The sequence below is a fragment of the Dipodomys merriami genome, unplaced genomic scaffold (genome assembly GCF_024711535.1).
Source record: "Dipodomys merriami isolate MVZ:Mamm:240054 unplaced genomic scaffold, mDipMer1.0.p SCAF_48, whole genome shotgun sequence".
Lineage (NCBI taxonomy): Eukaryota > Metazoa > Chordata > Mammalia > Rodentia > Heteromyidae > Dipodomys > Dipodomys merriami.
Window position 1 is genome coordinate 10184717 of NW_027206046.1, and position 21190 is coordinate 10205906.

General features: G+C 36.5%; 1 protein-coding gene and 1 pseudogene across 2 annotated transcripts in view; one reads left to right on the forward strand and one right to left on the reverse strand.

The window, feature by feature from the left end:
• Wdr72 (WD repeat domain 72) overlaps window positions 1-21190 on the forward strand; it is a 181341-nt gene that overhangs the window by 35834 nt on the left and 124317 nt on the right. The window contains exons 5-14 of one of the 2 annotated variants that reach the window (XM_069995375.1): window positions 1139-1217; window positions 2634-2805; window positions 3573-3649; window positions 4861-4980; window positions 5763-5944; window positions 6284-6380; window positions 11563-11704; window positions 12212-12457; window positions 15968-16188; window positions 20277-20472. In XM_069995375.1, coding sequence (XP_069851476.1) covers window positions 1139-1217; window positions 2634-2805; window positions 3573-3649; window positions 4861-4980; window positions 5763-5944; window positions 6284-6380; window positions 11563-11704; window positions 12212-12457; window positions 15968-16188; window positions 20277-20472 — 1532 coding nt within the window. The remainder of the gene's footprint in view (window positions 1-1138; window positions 1218-2633; window positions 2806-3572; window positions 3650-4860; window positions 4981-5762; window positions 5945-6283; window positions 6381-11562; window positions 11705-12211; window positions 12458-15967; window positions 16189-20276; window positions 20473-21190) is intronic. The other variant, XM_069995376.1, reaches the window with a different exon arrangement.
• Window positions 17815-19970, reverse strand: LOC138808837 (cytochrome c, somatic pseudogene; annotated as a pseudogene).

A 21190-nucleotide genomic window follows, 5' to 3' on the forward strand; every position in this document is an offset into this window, starting at 1 on the left:
AAATGAAGAGGGGAGAGTACAGTCAAGAATTGTAGCCGAGGGGCTGGGAAGGTGGCTCAGTGGTAGAGTGCTTGCTTTGCATGCATGAGGCCTTGGGTTCGATTCCTCAGTACCACATAAGCAAAAAAGAAAAAAGCTGGAATTGGCACTGTGGCTCAAGTGGTAGAGCACTAGCTTTGAGCTGAAGAGCTGAGGAACAGCGCCCAGGCCCGAGTTCAGGGCCCATGACCGGACCCAAAAAAAAAAAAAAAAAAAAAAGTAGCCGGGCGCCAGTGGCTCACGCCTGTAATCCTAGCTACTCAGGAGGCTGAGATCTGAGGATCGTGGTTCAAAGCCAGCTGGGACAGGAAAGGCCATGAAACTTATTCCCAATAAATCACTCAGAAAGCCAGAAGTGGCGCTGTGGCTCAAGTAGTAGAGCCCTCGCCTTGAACTGAAAAGCTGAAGGACAGCCCAGGGTTCAAGCCCCATGACCAAAAAAAAAAAAAAAAAAAGAATTAATTGTAGAAACAACAAAATTAAGAAAGGGGGTGCAGTGGGTCAAAAAAGGGTGAGAATGTTGATTGACCAGGGTGACATTGATTAAGATGCATTGTATTCATAAACTGTTCTGTTAAATGGCACCTCCCTTGTACAACTACTTAAAGATAGTAAATTAAAAAAAAGAAAGACCGGCATCAGTGAGAGACTGAATGTAGCCTCTAGGTGGCGCTGTTTGCTTAAAAAATAATACCTTACTCTGGAAGATGGCACAACTTGATGCATTGTGCTTTTCAAAATATGTAGTTTAAGTTCATTTTAAAGAGGATGCAGTTTCCATGGAAAGATTGTTGTACTGTCACTGTCATGGGCAGTGATCTCTGTATCCTTACAATTTCTTGTAGGCCAGGGTGGCCCTAAAGTCAGATTTGCAGGCTGCTGGCAGGGTATAATTACCCAAACAAAAAGATACACATACGGTATGTCAACCCTGCTAATGACCACAACATTTTCTTGCCCAGTAATCTGTAACAAAAAGCCATATAAACGATCAGGTTGCATGTAAGTGCAATGCTCAAGAAAAACTTGGTGGCACAAAAAATTATTCTAGCCAATTGAGTGGAAATGACAGCAAATAATACAGAACTATCTCTTCTAGAGAGATGTGTGTCTGGAATGTCAGCAATGGACAGTGCGTGGAGAAGGCCACACTTCCTTACAGGCACACTGAAGTCTGTGTAAGTATACCCATTTCCTGCAGAATATTTCTGGATACTGCAACTGATACACAACAGCTGCTTTGTGAACACTGAAAGAAATAGCTTTGGGGAATATTATTTTCTTGAATTTTTTTCTTCTTGAGAGTAAAAAAAAAATCAGTAATTACCTGCTACTTTTGCATTGTTTCTCAAAGATACTACTTGATTTTTTTTTTACTGATTCTTTCATTTTTTAAAAATCTTAACCTTTTGAATGGCCATTTCATTCATTTCCCTTACAGACAAAAACCACACAAAAACACATACATACTTGGCTTTAATGATAATGCTATTTTATAAAGCATAAACTTTCCCCCCATTCAGTTTCAATTTTAGACATATTCTTTTGGTATTCTTTGTTGCTGGTATTGTTTGTACCAGTACTGGAACTTGAACTCAGGACCTGTTGCTCTTGCTTGGCTTTTTCTACACAAGGCTAGCACTCTACCACTGGAGTCTTATTTCCACATCTGGCTTTTTGTTTGTTAATTGGAGAGAAGAGTCTCTCCTCAATCTTAGCCTCCTGAGTAGGTAACAATTTCAGGTGTGTGAGCTACCAGCACCCATTTGGATAGGTTTTTAATTTCCAATTTATTTATTTATGAACAGAGAACAAGAGGTGAAACAATCTTTATAATACTTTCTCAATAATTAGTGCTTTTTTGTATTAAGTTCTGGGATTTGAACCCAGGAACTCACACTTGCTAGGCAAATATTCTATCATGAGCTTTATTTCTAGTCTACTTCCCAATGTTCAAAGCAGGATTTGGCCTTTACAGGATAAATTTCAAGGACATGGAAGGTAGTAGAGGATACATTTCAAGCACATAGAAAGTAGTTGCATGATTCCATTGTTGTTGACAGTGTCTTTTTATATTTTATACACTGCTTTTTAGTGTTGCTTTTTAGTGTTGCTCTTCAACACTCAACAAACTTTTAAATTTTTTGGTGGCTAAAACCCTGCACCAACAGAGAGCTCATTAAAGGTAGAATTTACTACTTGATCTTTATAAGAAGCGATTTCAGAAACTTATATTTGGCACCAAAACTTTTCAGTTTTTCTTTCATATCTCCATGTAGCAGTATTGCTGGAGTAAAGAACCAGGGTTTTGTGTTGATGTTTAACTCTATAGAAATAATATACCTGTGAACTTTCCATAATTTGGGATGATGTCTCTTTTTATAAGATCTCCCTTTCTGCAGAAAAATGATGAAATACAAGTAAACCTGAAATGTAAAATCTACATTGCATGAGTGTAAACTTAAAAGTTTTAGTTGCCATCCAATTTATTAGAACAGAGCTAAAACTAAAACTTCAGATTAGTCCTCAACACAGCTAAAGGTTATGTTAATTTTCATGAATATTAATTTTTACTTTGAATTTTATTTGCATAGTATTACCATTGCTCATTCCGGATGACAGGGGAAGGCTGGCTTCTGTGCTGTGGAGAATACCAAGACATTCTTGTTATGGATGCCAAAACTTTGTCAGTTATTCACACTTTCACATCCCAGTCTCCTGATTGGATCAAATGTATGTGCATTGTTCACTCCATGAGAATTCAAGGTAATAGTAAAAGGAGGAGAATCTATGCTTCCATTTCCCAGCTCTTCTTAGTATTTGTAAGATCATCAGACAAGTCTTTGCCTGAAATAGCAGGACTCTTGAAGCTTTGGGCTTGATGTATTTTTTTGGATAAAGTCATGTGAAAACAGTTTCTGTAGTGACTGATGCCAGAGGAAAGTGGGAGTAGCTCCTTTCTTACTTTGGAGGGTTAATACTACCAATATATAATAGCTATCATAGTTCTTCTTTTAAGTTTATTCTCTATATATTCTCTATTCTCTGTATATTGAGATTTCAAAGCAAAATTGGTATAAGATTGAAATGTTAATTTAAAAAAAGAAAACACACCCAAAGTCTACCAGATTTGGTGGTATTGAGTAATCTCAGGTACTCAGCAGGTAGCGATGTTAGGATTGTGGTTTGAGGCCAGCCTAGGTAATAAGGTTAGCAAGACCTCATCTTAAAAAGAAGCCCAATGTGGTTGTATATAGTTCTGGTTGGGACTACCTTGGGATGTGGAAGTAGGAGAATGAAGGTCCAAGATCTGCCTGGGCAAAAGACCTAACCATAATTGAAAAGCAAAGAACAAAAGGACTAGAGAAGGTGACACCAAATGGTAGAGTGCTTATACTTGCCAAGAAGAAAGCAAAGACAAAAAAATCCAAAGTTGTGTATTATGCAGACCTGCATCATCCTCAAATGAAACAGTTTACACTAGCAAGTTATGGCAATAGTTACCTCATGTGTGATCTCTGTTGTTTTTACAGAAGATTCTCTTCTTGTGGTGTCAGTAACAGGTGAACTCAAGGTTTGGGATCTCTCCTCATCTATCAACAGCATTCAGGTTGGTTAGCTGGAAACTGTTTTTTCCCATTTCAAGAATATTTATTGAAATGTTTTAAATTATAAGATTATGAACATATAATCATGTTCATGTTTAAAAGTTCAAATGATGTGGAAGTATATAAATACCTCTATCTATTTTCCCCTCACTCTTCCCAGAGAATGAGGGAGGATGTGGAGTTGGATTGTGTCCTTCCAACCTTTTCTCCACACATATACAAATGATTTTATCTACACACACAAACACAGTACATTTTTTATTTTACAAATTTATAGCAGAATGTCTGTGTTCTAGTAAGAGAAGACCCTCTCTTTTCTAGGGGTATATAAGTGATTTCAGGAAGATAACAATGGGGGTAAAATCACAGGCCCTGAGCATACAGTATATTCACATACTCACACACTTCCTGGCATTAGGCTACAAATCAAAGGAATAGACAAGAGCGCAAATACAGTATTTGTGTTGGTTACAGAATTATTCAGGCTATTCCAAGTGGTTCTTGATAGAGCTCTTTTTTTTGGTCGGTTGTGGGTCTTGAACTCTGGGCCTGGGCACTGTCCCTCAGCTCTTCAGCTCAAGGCTAGTGCTCTACCACATGAACCAGAGCACCACTTCCAGTTTTCTGGTGGTTAACTGGAGATAAGAGTCTCATGGACTTTTTTGCCCAGGCTGGCTTTGAACCACTATCCTCAGATCTCAGCCTCCTGAGTAGCTAGGATTCCAGGCATGAGCCACTGGTAGCCAGCTGAGCTCTTTCTTTGATGAGGAACCCAGATAGTGAGTTCAAGAAATACTTCACCCAACATCATTAGAAACTTACTGAGATCATATTATTATTTGTATCTGTTCTGTCTTCTCTTGTGTTTCTTCTTTTAAAAAATTATCATTAAGACACTCCAGGTTTATAAATATTTTACATATTTTGTTTGACCTTTTTTCCATGTCTGTAACATAATGATTATATCTTCAACATTTCTGCATTACCCTTCCCCAGAATGATTATATATAAATAAGTCCTTGAATTCTACTAGGATTTCCTACTCAGAGCTGCTGCTTCAAAGTAGCATGTTAGTTCAAAACACTCCAAAGAAACTGGGGTACTTTGCATTTTATAATGGTGTGATCTACAGCAGGCATATAGAACAGGTAATCTGGTGGTTCTATGTAAACTTCCTGGAATTAGTACTAATGTGTTTTCTTTCTTTCTACAGGAGAAGCAAGATGTCTATGAAAAAGAATCCAAGTTTCTGGAATCGTTGAACTGCCAGAGCATACGATTTTGCACATACACAGAGAGACTTCTGTTGGTGGTATTTTCTAAGTGTTGGAAGGTATTCTAAAATAACAGTAAATTTAATTTATGAAGCTGTTTATGATAATATCATTAAAACATAGAATGACTTGTGTTTTATGCCTGATTAACCAGTGTCCAACTTCGCATATATAGCCATTTTGCTCCCCAAGAGATTTCATATATACATTAGTATATTCTAATTTTATCAGTAACAAGCCATCAAAAGTAATAGCATTTGTCTCTCAAAGTATTTTCAAAAACTATTTTCTGATACTGTAGTATCAGAAAATGAATACTTTTGACTAAAATACATTGACCTTTATTTTTAGATGTTTTTATCTTTTTTCCTTTTTGTATCTGTACAGTGTTTCTTTGGAATATATTCTTTCCAGTAAATATATTCACTGATGTCTCCAAGAATAAACTAAGAGCTAACTTGCCGTCACAGGATGGCACTTTCTTTTCCTTAAATTTTTCATATAAATGACTGAGCAAAAGTATTAACAAAGATTTAAAGTATATGTTCTAAGAAAGGACTTCTGCTATACAAGTATTTTATATGCATAACAAATTTTCAAATGACAAACTTGGACTACACATGAGGAAAATAAAATTAAAAAAAGAAAAATAGCTAACAATTTGGGATTTTGAGTTTTTACATTTAATAAGCACAGTCTAACAATGAGACCACCAAGTTAGATTATTGCCACATAGTTACTCTTACCTAAATAATCTTGATTAGCCTACATTCTATTTTCATCTCACTGGAGGATTATATTGTAAAAGGATTTGTTAATGAGCATCAATGCTGTGTTCTAGGTCTATGATTATTGTGACTTTTCTCTCCTGTGGACGGAAGTGGGTGGAAATGGACAGTTTTTTGCTGGTGGAGAGGTGCTCGCGGCTCACAGGGTCCTCATCTGGATGGAGGATGGTCACAGTTACATCTATCAGCTGCTGAACAGGTGGGCTCAGATGGGAGCAGCATACAAAATACTCAGGTAGAAAATGAACTTTGGGAGGTTTATTATGGAAAAATCCCTGCATGCTGCCCATGATCAAAAACCAGAACAAAACAACTTTGGCACTAGAAGATTTAGTCTGGGCTTGGTGGGCTTCAGCTTTTGTGTGGAGCAGCAGGGGACGGAGGAATGAGATTAACCATGTATAACTTGTACAGCTGGTGCTGGGTTTTCAAAAAGTCACTTGTAATTATTAACCCAACAATTTCTAACCAGAATTTAGAAACTTGAATGGTACCATTCGGCTTTTGAAAGTGGAAAGAGGGAGGAGGGAAACTCCAAACTTCTAAACTTGCCTTTTTTATTTTTCTAATGCAGTGGGCTTTCAAAAAGCATATACCCTGCTGATGGAAAGGTGCTTAAAGAGACAATTTATCCTCATTTACTGTGTTCCACTTCTGTAGGAGAGAACAAGGTAAAGCAGAAAATGGGTGGCCGCCTCAGAGCTGTTTCTTAGATAAGTGTGGCTTTGTAACGCTCTTGAAAAAAAATTAAATTGCATCAAGTTGCTAGTGAGAAAATCAAGCTCGTTAATGGGGTGAAGAGAAAATTCTGCCTTTAAAACTGTTGGTGATGTTTGATTAACAAAATAATTGCTACTTACAGTAAGGAGAGTTACAAATGTTGAAGAAAAGAAAGGTAAAATTCAAATTTCACCAGCAACTACAAATAGTTGCTGTGAATTTAAAAATTCATGTGTTTACTTACTGCAGTTACTTATTGTAGTTGGATTTTTAAAATTTAGAAATGTTGTGAGGATTATGTAGTGATTACTATATGTTTTAGCTAGATCCACCAATTATTAACATTTTGTCATATTTTTTGTCCCTCTCACACATAAACCCCTCCCCCAAACTCCACACTTGAAAAAAAATATGCTCTCTCTCATAGGTGGTTTGGCAGAACATGGTTAACATCTCAATTTATCTACTCCAATTTTAAAACTTTATGAAATGATTTTTATACTGATTTTTAATTTAACCATATATCAAGATTACTGTCACATGTACATAGCTATTCTTATGAGTAATTTTCTTATTAGAATAAATATAATTATGATTTTTGGCTGAGAATTGAAAATATAATTGTGAGTGTGTTACTTTGCTGAATTAATAGCTTTGACACTCTATAAAGTCTGAAAATCTAAGCAGTTTCTTTCAGTGTTCTCATACAAAGTGATTTTTTTAAACTTCTAGACTATTACCAGTTAATCATCAAAAACATATTTCATGGAGTGAGGAAGAGTTTTGAATTATTGATTTGTCAACCATAAAACCATGTCACTTTTTTTTTTAACAGAATGATGATTTGCTTGACTAGGCAGCAGAGTGATTAGGAATCTTACACCTTGGTGATGGTCCCTTTAACATATCCATGAAGAGTTCTGTTGCAAAACCTTAATAAGATTTCTGTCAGCCAAAAGTTAAAACTGTAGGTGCCACTGGGAGCAAACTTTAGAATAATGACATGCATCCAAACTTTAGAATAATGACATGCATCCAGGGCTGTTTCTAAAATTATTTGTGGGTAGAAATGAAAAAGACATTTTTAGTTATTTTAAAGGATCTACTACTGTTCCCTACTTTTTAGTTCCAGAGTGATTTGATTGATTGATTGGCTGACTTTTTTTTTTTAACCAGATATTGTTTTCCTAGAAGCCAAATGGAAGTTGTGCCCTTTAGGAACTTGTACTCTACTACAAATGTCAATAAAGGCATGGCAATTTAAAAAAATCAGGATGCTATATTGCTTTGTTTCTCAATGTAAAGACATACATTTGTGAATCTTCTAACTAATAATTCTTGTTTAGACAACTGCAGTTAATTCTGTATCTTAAAGGTAGGGAGCAGATAGAAGCCAATGAGCTAAAATACAAAAGTGTGTAATTGAAAGAAGTTGAGCTCTCTACCCTTAAACTCTTGCTTGCCCTCTATGCAGTGAATCAAGTCAGACCTTCTCCTTGTTCAGTATTCACTAAATATAATACTTTAGAATCTCCCTTACAGATGAAATGAGGAAGACATTGCTCTATGCAGTGAATCAAGTCAGACCTTCTCCTTGTTCAGTATTCACTAAATATAATACTTTAGAATCTCCCTTACGGATGAAATGAGGAAGACACTGTGGTATGATAGAGAAGATAAGTTTGATAGATGCAGTAACTCTAGGAAAAGGTGCTCTATAAACACATAATCTGGACTAGATGATACCATAAAATTAAAATCTTCAGGTTTGACAGGAACATGTTTTGAGTGTTAGCATTCTAACATACATGAACCTATCTGCTGATGGAGTTGTAGTAGCAACAATGGGGACTTCTTCCTTCTAGGAGCTTTGTGAAGATATTCCAGGCTTTAGTTTGTACATAGTAATTACTTAGACCTATAACATGGATTCTGGCTTGTTGAGTTAAGGACCTGGGCTCAGTGTCTCAGCTGACAAGAGAGTAAGCCTTGTGTACCATGGTGATGGCAGCTGTAGTAGAAAGAGCCTGAGAAGAGTAGATAAGGAATTTGGTAATATGAACTAATAGAGATGATGAAGATGAGGATGAAGATGGTAGATAACCTCTGTTGAATCCTTACTGTCAAACATAAACATTAACTTCAGCTGCCAACAAGATGCCAGTTTGGACCTGCTATTCAGAGAAGTTAATTCCTAGGTGTTAAACAAAGGCAGTCAATCTTAGATAAGAAATCTTTCAGAGTAAGTTTATCAGTTGTTCAGAGAGAAAAAAAACAATAAATTGTTACTAGTTATTGAGTAGGTACTAAATGCTAGACATCATTCTAAGAACCTTGTCTTTCTCCACTCATTAATTCTCACAATAAATACTTCCCCTTTCAGAAAATGCTTTTATGAGCTCCTTTTCACAGTTTGAAAAAGTGAAACAGATTAGGTCAATTGCTTAAATTAAGAAACTTGCTCTTTTAATAGAGCTATTAGGTGGTAAAACGTGGAATGGAATCCAGCTGACTTCCCACTACAGTCATGTATGTGTGTGTGTGTGTCTCTGTGTCTGTCTCTGTGTCTCTGTCTCTGACTGTGTACATGTGCTCATGCGCCAGTCCTGGAGCTTGAACACAGGGCCTGGGCACTGTCCCTGAGCTTTTTTGCTTAAGACTAGTGCTCTAATACCTCAGCCATGCCTCTACTTCCAGCTTTTGGGGGGTAATAAATTGGAGATAAGAGTCTCAGACTTTCCTGCTTGGCCTGGCTTCAAACCATTATCCTCAGATCTCAGCCTCCTGAGTAGTTAGGATTACAGGTGGGAGGCAATAGTGCCCACCTACCAACTTCAGTCTTAATGACTATTGACTCTGAGAGGAACGATGTCTTCTATGATTACTGAAATGAAAAATCAGAACTCATGTGGTAAGGGGCTGTGAAAGGTAGAACTAGATAAGAAACAGAGCTAGAGGGGAAAGTATTGGCAAGAAGGAAGGAGTTGAGGGTAGGGTATGCCCAAAGATGCATGGTGGCATGGATGGATTGTGAGCGTGTTGGGCATGGCAGCAATGGGGAATCTTGTCTGTACAAACAGAGCAATAGTTAGGGATGATGTGCTGCCACCAACTGCAGCCTCATCAAATCCAAATCAAAACAATGAGGAGTTGGGATAATTCTAGTCAATTCAATGAACATTTAAAGACATCATTTCTTTAAAAAAAATTATAGCTGTATGATTAGTCAGACCTCAAAACGACTCTGGATACCACATGCACACACTCGTCTTCATCCTGACTTCCTTGGAACTGTTTGTGTTACTCTTTCTTTTGGATTTAGAAGTTTGCATATCTTGGACTTGGCTTGTCGCTTTTTATTTTTATTTCTTTTTTAAATTTATTATTTTTTTGGGGGGGGGGTCCGGTCGTGGGGCCTGAACTCTGGGCCTGGGCACTATCCCTCAGATCTTTAGCTCAAGGCTAGCGCTCTACCACTTGAGCCACAGTGCCACTTCCGGCTTTTTTCTTTTTGCTTATGTGGTGCTGAGGAATCGAACCCAGGCCTCAGGCATGCAAGGCAAGCGCTCTATCACTGAGCCACCTTCCCAGCCCCTAAATTTATTATTTAAAAAAATTTATTATTAAGGTGATGTACAGAGGGGTTATAGTTATATAAGTACAATTATTGTTGAACGTTGTTACCCCCTTCTCACATTTTTCTCCTGTTTTCCCTCTCCCTGACTGCCCTCTCCCACCCCCTGCCCCAGTTGTAAAGTTCATTTCCAACATAATGGCTTGTAAGTTTGTATATCATGGATTTTATTTGTTGTTTTCACATTTTTTTCTGTGCCTCAGTTCCATTAACAGTGTCAATAATAGTACTTAGTTCCTAACTTTGTAGTTGGGATTTCATGTAGCACGGTTCTGGTCCTCAGTATTCTCCAGACCTAAAATCATGTCCAGAAATGGTAGCTCTTCTCAACTTCTTTAATTCTGGCACTAGTAGTTGGCTTTCTTTTCAAGATGCCCTTTATTTGTACATCACAAAAGGTTCGGTTTTCTTTTTTAAATCACTTAATTTTTTTTTTTTTGGTAGTACTGGGGTGTGGGCGCTGTCCTTTAGCCTCTCTGTGTTCAAGGCTAACACTCTACCACTTGAGCCACAGCACCACTTCTGGCTTTTTCCAATAATGTGGTACTGAGGAATCAAACCCAGGGCTTCATGCATGATAGGCAAGCACTCTACCACTAAGCCACTTTCCCAGCCCCATCACTTAATTTTTATTCCTGGGTCTGCCCAAAGGACAGCTGCACTGCACTGTGAATGGGAGGACTCTAGACATGTTCTTTGGTTGGAGAGTACAATGCCTAATGTTCATAAACTTCTCAGCAGAGCTAGCTTTTATATATATATATATATATATATATATGTATAGATGTGTGTATATATGTATAGATGTGTATATGCATATATACAAGTGTGTATAATTTGTTTATAACACTGTGCATAATGCACATGCTGTATAATACATATAGTGCATTTTATGTATAGGTAATGCATATTAAATATAAATTAGGGAGACACTTTTCTTTGTGAACACTTGAGACATTGAAAGTTACACATGTAAAAATGGTCAACAAATAGCCTATTCATGATACAAAATTACCATATAAACATTGACTGTTTCTACTCTAATTTAGATCTGAAAGGGCTGTGGAGAGATTAGAGCTCCTTAGTGGCAGTCCTAAAATAAAGACATGGGCTCCTGAGTCAGAATTACTAGACTTGAAACCCATTGCTGTCTCCAGCATCCTTTCATACTGTTTCCTCATCTTCAAAATGAAGACGATGATAACACTAAGTTCATAGAACTATTCTGAAGATTACTTAGCTGAATATGTATAAAGCTTCTATCAGTAATTACATGTAAATCCTCAGTGTGTATAATCCATATTCAGAAATGTTGGCAGTGATCAGATACTCTTATCAACTCCTGAAATCTAGTTTATAATTTTGCTGTTTGTTTTATGAAGACCATCTTTTTGCAATTTACTTGAAAATTTTGGAAGTGGGGGAAAATAAATCACTAAGATTTAGTTCAAGGGCTGAGAAGTTGGCTCAATAAAGTCCCACTTTTTGTTTCGGTACAGAGCCTCCCCTTTGTTATGGGTTACATGAATGAAAGAAAAGAGCCTTTCTATAAGGTACTTTTTTCTGGAGAAGTCTCAGGAAGAATTACTCTGTGGCACATTCCAGATGTCCCTGTATCCAAGTTTGATGGCTCTCCCAGAGGTAGGATAATTTCTAATCATATGCCTAATGAGAAATAATTTGTTTTTTTTTAATTCTTTTTTTCAAATTAATTTTCTTGATTGGTATTATAAAGGTGATGTAGAGAGAGATTACAATTACATGCAGGTAATGAGTACATTTCCTTTCATACAGTGTCTTTTGTCCCCTGACACTCTCCCAGTCCTTCCCTCAGGTAATTTGTAATTCAAGAATTTTCTGTGTTCGGTTACATGGGGTTACAATAAAAAAAAAGTTTTCTCATAACCTTCTAAGTATTATATGCCCCCATAAACGCAGAAATAAAAATGAGTCTTAGAGATCAGATATATTAGTACAGCTATCATAATTCAAATTAACATCAGTTGATTAAAACAAAGGATATATGTTGGCAATATGAATGTGGTTGAGCTGTACCACTATATTCCTAGTTTTAAAGCGTTATGTCTTGATAATATTTTCTCTACCTAATATGATTTATATTTTTCTTTCTTGTGTGTTTTCCTTTAGAGATACCAATAACTACCACCTGGACCCTTCAAGATAATTTTGATAAACATCAAATGGTATCTCAAAGTATCATGGACCATTTCTCTGGCTTTAAAGATGAGGCAGGTAGTATGGTAGTCACATCATCAGAGTACGTTCCAAGTCTTGATAAGCTGATATGTGGCTGTGAAAATGGGACAATTTTCATCACCCAGGCTTTGAATGCTGCCAAGTCAGGACTTCTAGAAGGCTGTTCTTTACTAAAAGGTGATTGAACTTTATTTGACCCTATTTACATAATTAATGAAGCTTCAACTTCACTATGTTTTATTTAAAGAAGAGGCCTAAAAGGAATCTATTAGTATTTGCTGAAAAAAAGTGTCCATATTTTAATACTAAAATGAAATAGACCCCTTAACTTTTTCCTCTTTCTTTTCATGTTTCGATATTGAAGCTTGAACTCAGAGCCTCACGTGCTAGTTGAGCTTTTTCACTCAAGGCTGGAACTCCACAAGTCTACTCCTGGCATTTTGGTGGTTAATTGGAGATAAGAGTCTCCTATAGTTTCCTACCTGGGCAGGCTTCAAACCATGATCCTCAGATCTCAGCTTCTTGAGTAGCTAGAATTAGGTATGAACCACCTGTGCCTGGCTCAACGGGAAGTTTCTTTCCTTATTTAATCTTCCAGCTCCTTTCAACAAAGGCAATGGTAGTTTTTATAGTCTTTTTGAAATTTATAGTCTTTTTGAAATTTTTATATTTGTACAAGCACACTGGCATAGCAGTATATATTCTTTAATTCACTTACATAAATAGACATGTATTCTAAATACATCATTTTCTTTCTTTTTCTTTTATTTTTTGTGCTAGGACTTGGGCTTGAATGTCCCGAGCTTCTTTTGCTCAAGGCTAGCACTCTACCACTTGAACCGCAGCTCCACTTTTAGCTTTTTTATTTTTATTTTTAGCAGTTTAATGGAGATAAGAGTCTCCTGGCCTTTCCTGTATGGGCTGGCTTCTAACTATGATTTTCAGATCTTAACCTTATAAGTAGCTAGGATTATATGTATGAGCAACCAGCGCCTGGCCATAAAAACATCTTAATAAGATGTTCTGAGCTTGTTATAAATGACTGCCAATAATCAAATTTTAATTTTTTATAATTTCCATTAATTGGTGTTTAGATTTTCTACTCCTTAGCTACTATGGGTAGTATAGAATTGATTACCTTTTTACATATATGTAGACATACCTGTAGGATTTCTCCCCATGAGTAGAACTACTGGATTAACAGTTATTCATATGTGTGTGCATATATATATTTCAATATTATATATATATATATATATATATATATATATATATATATATATATATATATATATATATATATATAGTTGGTGTTGGTGGTGATGGTAGTCATAGGGCTTGAACTCTAGCCCTGGGTGCTGTTCCTGAGCTCTTCAGCTCAAGGGACTACCACTCTACCACTTGAGCCACAGCACAACTTCTGGTTTTCTGGTGGAGATAAGAGTCTTATAGACTTTCCTGCCTGGGATGGCTTTGAAACATGATCCTCAGATCTCAACCTCCTGAATAGCTAGGATTATAGGTGTGAGTCACCGGCACCCCAGCAGTTATTCATATTTTTAATTTTAGAAATATACCTAAAACATTCTATAAAGAATTTACTTTGGTATACATGCATATCCAAAAAATTGCCTATGAAGTTTCCCCAAATTTGCTAAATTTTTGCTACTAAATTTTTTTAATTTTTGCTAAATTTTTGTGCTACTAAACTTTTTAAATTTTGCAAACCAGGAATAAAATATATTCTCCTAGTTTAATTTTTGTTTATGAAATGTATATATGTTCTATGTCTTTGACCATTACAACAAATATCTATGATATAAATTGCATTTTGCAGCAAGTCGTCTTATAGAAGACATCTAGGAAAAATGGAGATTTTAAGGTATATAGAAAAATGTATATCATTTTTCAACTAATAAGTCCTATTAAAATGTAAAGTCTTTAAGAGTAGAGACTAAATCTCAATTTTAAAAAACACAAAAACCAAGCTGATGGTGGTGGCTCATGCCTATAGTCCTATCTACTCAGGAGGCTGAGATCTGAGGATCGTAGTACACACACACACACACACACACACAGACACACACCCCTTTTCTTACTAAAGTGTCCACTATTTCTTTAAGCTTACTTTCGCTACTTAGTGAATGCTACCACTGCTCATGATTCAGTGATTAAAGTAGAGGACTAACTGGCAATGAGCTGAAGAGAGGTAATGTACCAGTATATAGCTAAATGGTTGCTTTAAAAGTGAAATAAAGAAAACCCAAGCATTTATTTAAGTTTAGGTGATGTACCCTAATACCCAAAAAACAAGCAGAAACATGCCTCTGATTTTAGCATCTGGATTAGTGCTCATTATGAGTTCCTGGGAAATAGAAAGCAACGATGTACCTGATGGACTAGAAGTAACAGAAATAAAGAATTTATGGTATTCATTATGATCTTCTCCAGTTTCAAGGAGGTTAATGTTGAAGGCAGAAGTAGTTAGTGGGAAGAGAAATAACTTATCGGTAATCCTGTTTTTTAGTATAGATATAGTTTGAAATGCCTATGCATCGAGTAAGTGCCAAGTCGGGCTGAGAAATGATTTATTCCACTGGACAGTCTCCTTGAAAGAAAGATGACAATTGTCCTGATCTTTCAATGCAGCATTTGTGGTTAACAGGGGAAAGGCTGTTTGTCCATGATAAAAGCATCTAGTCAGTGACTGACCCAGAAATAAAAGGCAGATTTGTTTCACAGCAAACTTATGCTCTTAAACTTTAAGGCTGATTTTTGACACTTGAAATGAAGTGAGTTAACGTACCTGAGCCTCTGATACATTATCTGTAAAACAAGCAGGTACAGCTAGGTACTCGCTAATGACTTTCATGGATACATATTCCTTGAAACTTTTTTTAGGTTTTTTACTTGATTGGTTGAATTAAAGAATGATAGAAATAATCTTAGGCTATTTGGTAGAGGAAAAGGAAATGAATTAGCTACTCTTTTTAGAATAGTGTTTGTTGTTTTTGTGACACATGAGTTGTTAACTTATATCTTAGAGAATTAGTAGACTTACACAACTGACTTAAGTGCTTTATCAGAAGCAAGATATAGCTTCTGATGAGGTCTTTGCCTGTTCAGATAGCCTGAGGGTTGTTTCCTCATTTTCTTGTCCAAGTGTTTGCTAATACTAAAAATTGATCAAAGAAAGCCAGGCATTGTGGTTCACACTTGTAATCCTAGCTACTTGGGAGGCTGAGATCTGGAGGATTATGAAATAAGGACTACTGTTGCAAAACAATGTCTTTTCCAACCCTCCCCCCCCTTTAACCAATAGCTATTGTGTTTGTACATACCTGTCATCCTAGCTATATGGAGGCTAAGAACAGGAGGAACACAATTCCAGGCAAACTTGAGTAGCAAAGTCTGAAAGACAGTCTCAGCAGAAGAAGCTATGTGTGGTAGCATGCACTTGGCATCCTGGTTCCAATTGGATACAAAAATATGGGAGGATAATGGTCTAAATATAATCCTTAACAGGAACTTCACAAATAAGCAGTGCATGTAAGGGCTGGAGGCATAGCTCAACAGTAGAGCCCCTGCCTAATAAGCACAGGCCATGTGTTCAAATGAAAATCAGAAAATATCATTAGTTCTTGAACTAAAATAACTTCGTGCTATTTTGTTTGATTATTTTTTCAGACTCTCTCTCTAATAAAGTTCTTAAAGGGCATCACCAAAGTGTTACTTCATTGCTTTACCTACATAGTGTCTCTTCAAAATTAGACCAAAGTTGGATGGTGTCTGGGGACCAAGGTTCATGTGTCATATTGTGGGATATCTTTACTGAAGAAATATTGCATACGTTCTCTTTGGAAGCTGGTCCAGTAACAAGTCTTTCAATGTCACCAGAAAACTTCAGAGTAAGTTAAAATAATTAAAACATGACAAAATATTAAAAGAACATCAAGGGAAAATAATGCATATACTTATGGGAAATTTTTTTTCTATATATCCATATATAATGGGATTTTTTCCTTTCTAATTATTTTAAATACATTTTAATTTATTATGTTACACAATTTTATTGCAAAGCAAATATGTAACCAATTCTCGCTTCCCCAAAGCCACTTAATTATTTCTCTGAGTACCTACCCTTTTTTCCTCTCTAGCTCTAATATAAGATTTAAAAAATAAAAGTAGGGCTGGGAAAGTGGCTCAGTGGTAGAGTGCTTGCCTTGCATGCATGAGGCCTTGGGTTCGATTCCTCAGTACCACATAAGCAAAAAGAAAAAAGCCGGATGTGGTACTGTGGCTCAAGTGGTAGACTGCTAGCCTTGAGCTGAAGAGCTGAGGGACAGCGCTCAGGCCCAGAGTTCAAGCTCCACGACCGGACCCCCTGCCCCCAAAAAAAGAAGGTACCACAACAAAATGAATAAACAAATACATCTTTAAAAAATAAATAAAAGTAATAATACAAAATTACAGTTAAACAATGATTGGAAGCCATAAATTTAGTTTTTCTTCAATAATTTTTTAAAAATACTGATATTTATGTTTTTCCCTATGTGGATTTTTATTTGCTTATTTCTTTTAGAACATAGTTTTGTTACTTTTAGGTGTGGTTCAGAGGTGTTACCATTTCATAATGTACATTTCTTTTTTTGGACAACATATCCCTTCCTTCACTTTCCCCCAGTTTTCTCCTCCTGTCCCTGTGCTTCTTTCTCTTTTTTTCATGTAATTTACTTTTAATTACCTAAATTCTTATGGCAACATAATTTGCAAATTATCTCCCCTACTTGAAACCTTTTCTCTAAGAAGTTGGCAAAAAGCAGCACTATCAATCACATATACACAGTAATTCCACAATTTTGTGTTTCTGAACAGTGGCTTAAAGACAAACCTGAAATAACAGGATATCTTAGTAAAGAATTCAAAAATAAAGTTGGTTTTGTATCTATCTTGGTCACTTTTAAGAGCATCTGACTTATAGATCAACTATAAAATGTAATAAGTGTTAAATATTCTTTATTGGACAATTTTACATAAGCCATACTAAAATGCCTTTCAGTAAGTAAAAGACAGACTTCAAAGACATGGAAATCTAATTCAATTGGCATAGTCAAAACCAAAAATACAGACATTGCTTCCTCATCTTCAACCATTGCCTTTAACAGGTTAATGATCATAAATTGAAATAGGTGAATCTTGCTTGGTTCTGAGACAGTGAAGGGATTTCTCCAGTATTTAAAATGCTCTCAAAATTAGCTATATAAATCTGAATCCAAACCCAATCTTTGACAAATTTGGAGATGGTATCCTGCTGAAAAATTGAACTTTACTAAATCCACTTATATCACAGAAAGGGAAAACAATGACAGCATTTTTAAAGATCATATTTATTTAAGCACAAGACAGTTTTACTTAAATCAGGATTGTACAAAAATATTCTGTCAGCCATTTATGATCTAAATTCTGATGTTAGAGATCAGTACATATTAAAAAGCCATGGGACATTTGTTTTACAATAAATAAGGCAGTAGTTATTACTCATTGTAGCTTTTTTGAATATAAGCTAGCAAATCTGCCCTTTTTCCCTTCTTATTGCCAGAGAAGATCATTTTTGTTCCAGGGATGTACTTTTTGGGTGTGTCATCTCCCCAGGTGATGCCTTTGTCCCTTCTTGTTGGCATCTGCATAAGAGAATCTAGCTGCTTGACCCATCTTCTGATCAAACAGACCATTAGGCCCAGTCTAGTACTTGCTTTTCAACAGTGTGGCACTGGGCATACTTCTGAACAAAAATCTTCTTTCTCAACCTCACCCATTTTAAATTCGCCCTTTTGTTGCTAGCACTGGAAAGATAACAGCTCCAAAGCCAAGTGTCCTGCTCTCTAGCCCAAGGACATGCCGGCCCTAGCCTATGTACCACTATGGGTATAACTGCACTCCCTGTGCTTATTTCTTTAATAAATATTGAACTTCAACAAATTCATGAGTACCAACCTATCTACAGTTGAGCCACATGAAACAGGTTTAGTTATAATTTTCTCATGAAAGTCAAGTTAGGTTCATCTTCCATAAAGCTTATGAAAATATATACTAAAGACAATATATACTGTGTTTTTGTAGTAAGATATAAGGAAAGCAACATTTCAACAATACAAATGATTTTTAATGAAATAATGGTAGGTCAGTGTTTAAAATAGTTTTCATCTGATTTGGAATATCTTGATAATATCTTTTATTCCTGAGTCTTTTTATTTTTTTTTTCTTTCTGCTCCAGGGCAGAAGTCCAAGTCAGTTCCAGTCCTAATCCCTTTTTCTCTTGATTTGATTCTAAGGCTCAGCGCCCATTCAACCCACGTCAAAAGGTACTTGACCGAAAGAATAAAGCAGCAATCCTTTAAGGCAGTCAAGACAGGGCTCAGTGGAACTTGAACTGTAAATCCACCAGTGAGGTACCTGTACCCCAGAAGAGTATGCTTTTCTGTGATTACTCCCTTCTCTTGATTCTTCCTATGAATTCTTTCACCTTTTATTTTTCAAATGCTTAGAATTACAGAATCTGATTGGCCTAGTGTCAGTCCCTGGTGGGGATCCACTCCTGGTCATAAGATTTGTTCCCTCCCTCCCTCCCTCCTCTCCTCTCTCTCCCTCCTCTCTCCCTTTCCTTCTCCCCCTCCCTCCTTCTCTCCCCTTCTCTCCTCTTCTTCTCCCTCTCCCTCCCTCTCCCTTCCTCTCCCTTCCTCTCCCTCTGTACCTTCTCTCTCCCTCTCTCTCTCTCTCTCTCTCTCTCTCTCTCTCTCTCTCTCTCTCTCTCTCTCTCTCTCTCTCTCTCTCCCCCCCCCCCTTTCTCTCTCTTTTTCTCCCTCTTTCTCTTCTCTTTCTCTCTCTTTGGTGTGTGTGTGTGGACCACAAGGGCTGTACATTTTAGAAGCTGTGGGTTAGGCAGGAAAGTCAGAAAAAAAATATGACATTGTATTTACTCTACAAGTCGAGCTTCCCATGTAATTTTTTTTTCCTCAGGATTTATGTAGTATTTTTAAAAAGAATCTTGGGGGGCAGAAATGTTTCCAAAGCTCCAGAGGTGGGAAATAAAGGCCTGGAGAGAATTTCAAGAGCGCTCATCTTTAAATCCAGGAATTGAAATTATGGGTAGGTCAACAACACCCAGCTTAGATAGTCATGGTCCTCAACTGTAGTGAAAGAAACCACATGCTGACTTTTAAAAAATACCTTTTTAAAAAAAATTATTTATTCTTATTGTAAAGGTGATGTACAGATGGGTTACAATTAAATGTCAGATAAAGAATACATTCTTTTTGAACAATGTCACCCCTTCCCTCATTCTCTCCCAGTTAAAATTTCAAGATCATTGTCTTGAGAGCCTATTTTTGGTTCTTGTGTCTTTGAGGCTGTACATTCAGTTGAACTACTGTATGCTTACCTCTTTTAGATTGTGTCTACCCTGAATTTCCTGTTTGGATTAGAATCTGTATAGTTCTGGGAACAGCACCAAATCACATTTTGAGGCTTTCAGTGGAAACTATCAGCTCATGATACCCTTGGGCCTAAGCTTGTGTCTACAAATAGCTTCTTTTTGTGGCAACAAATTAGTTCTGGGGTTTATTTTATTCTACATTATTTCCGATGTCTGCCTCACTGCCTGAATTTGCTGAGTGATGATCAAGTCCTTCATTTATCTCCCAAGTAGATCTAGCCAAGAATTTTCCTTTCTACTTCTATCTCTTGACCTTCCTGAGAGGTTGTTAAGTTTAACTCTACTCTGTATTTAAAGGCCCTCCTTAGAGGGCCATGTGAAGAGTTTCTATAGAAAGTAGAAATGTCAAAGACAAATAACAAAACCCCCCAAAAGTAGAAATGTCTTATTTTTTTTACTTTTTATAAATCGGACTTTAACCAAAGTGACGTATTACTAGTCGGGAAATATTTATTTAGTCATAAACCATCTGATTACTTGGACCTTCCTGTTGTCTTTTCCCAGTTCAGAGATGATCAGATAATCTGCTGTGTGTGCAGTGACCACTCTGTGTCTCTCCTTCACCTGGAGGGGAGAAGCTGCCTCCTTCAAGCCCGGAAACACCTTTTCCCTGTGAGGACAATCAGATGGCACCCTGTGGAAAACTTTTTAATTGTTGGATGTGCAGATGACTCTGTCTACATCTGGGAAATTGAAACAGGTAAAGTGAATTTTTACTCTTGTTTAATCTTTGCATATTTATGATGCACAAGCATTTGGCCAGGTAGAAAGCTCAAGAGATTACATAGGGTTGACTTCATTTCCTTTAATCTTTGCATGGGCTTTATCTATGCCTTCTGGGGCATATATGGAAAAAAAAAGCACAGAAGCTTAAGTCAGATCCTGATCATCTGATGGTTAGCTGACAGGGCAGTGCAAAGGAATGAACCGGATATTTCTGGAAGCTATAAATAAAAACATAAGTTATCTACTTTAATTATTAACAAGAGAAAAATTTAGTGTCCTACTGGTCTCAAATCATCATTAAATTCTGCCGTCTTCAGCATACTCACTATCTCAGCAACATTTTGAGCTAATTGATCATCAGGAATAATGGAATATAATTAATTAGAAAACTCAAAAAAAGTTGAGTCAGGGAAACGGAAAACTAAGTGGCTCAATTAAACTTTTCATATTGTACCACAGAGAATGGAGAGTTTGAATTGTAATGGTTTTTGTTTAATTTGCTCTATATGTAAAATTAGAGATTGAGAGGAATGTATTTCAGAAAATTCTGAGGATGTATCAGATAAGGTGAGGCAAGTAATGAATGGGAGAGAGGGAGTGAGCTTGGGAATGTGTTTCATTGAAAGGATCGCATGGTTCTTATTGATTAATCAGTCGTGGTTTTACATTGAGTGTTATAACAAATAGTTCAT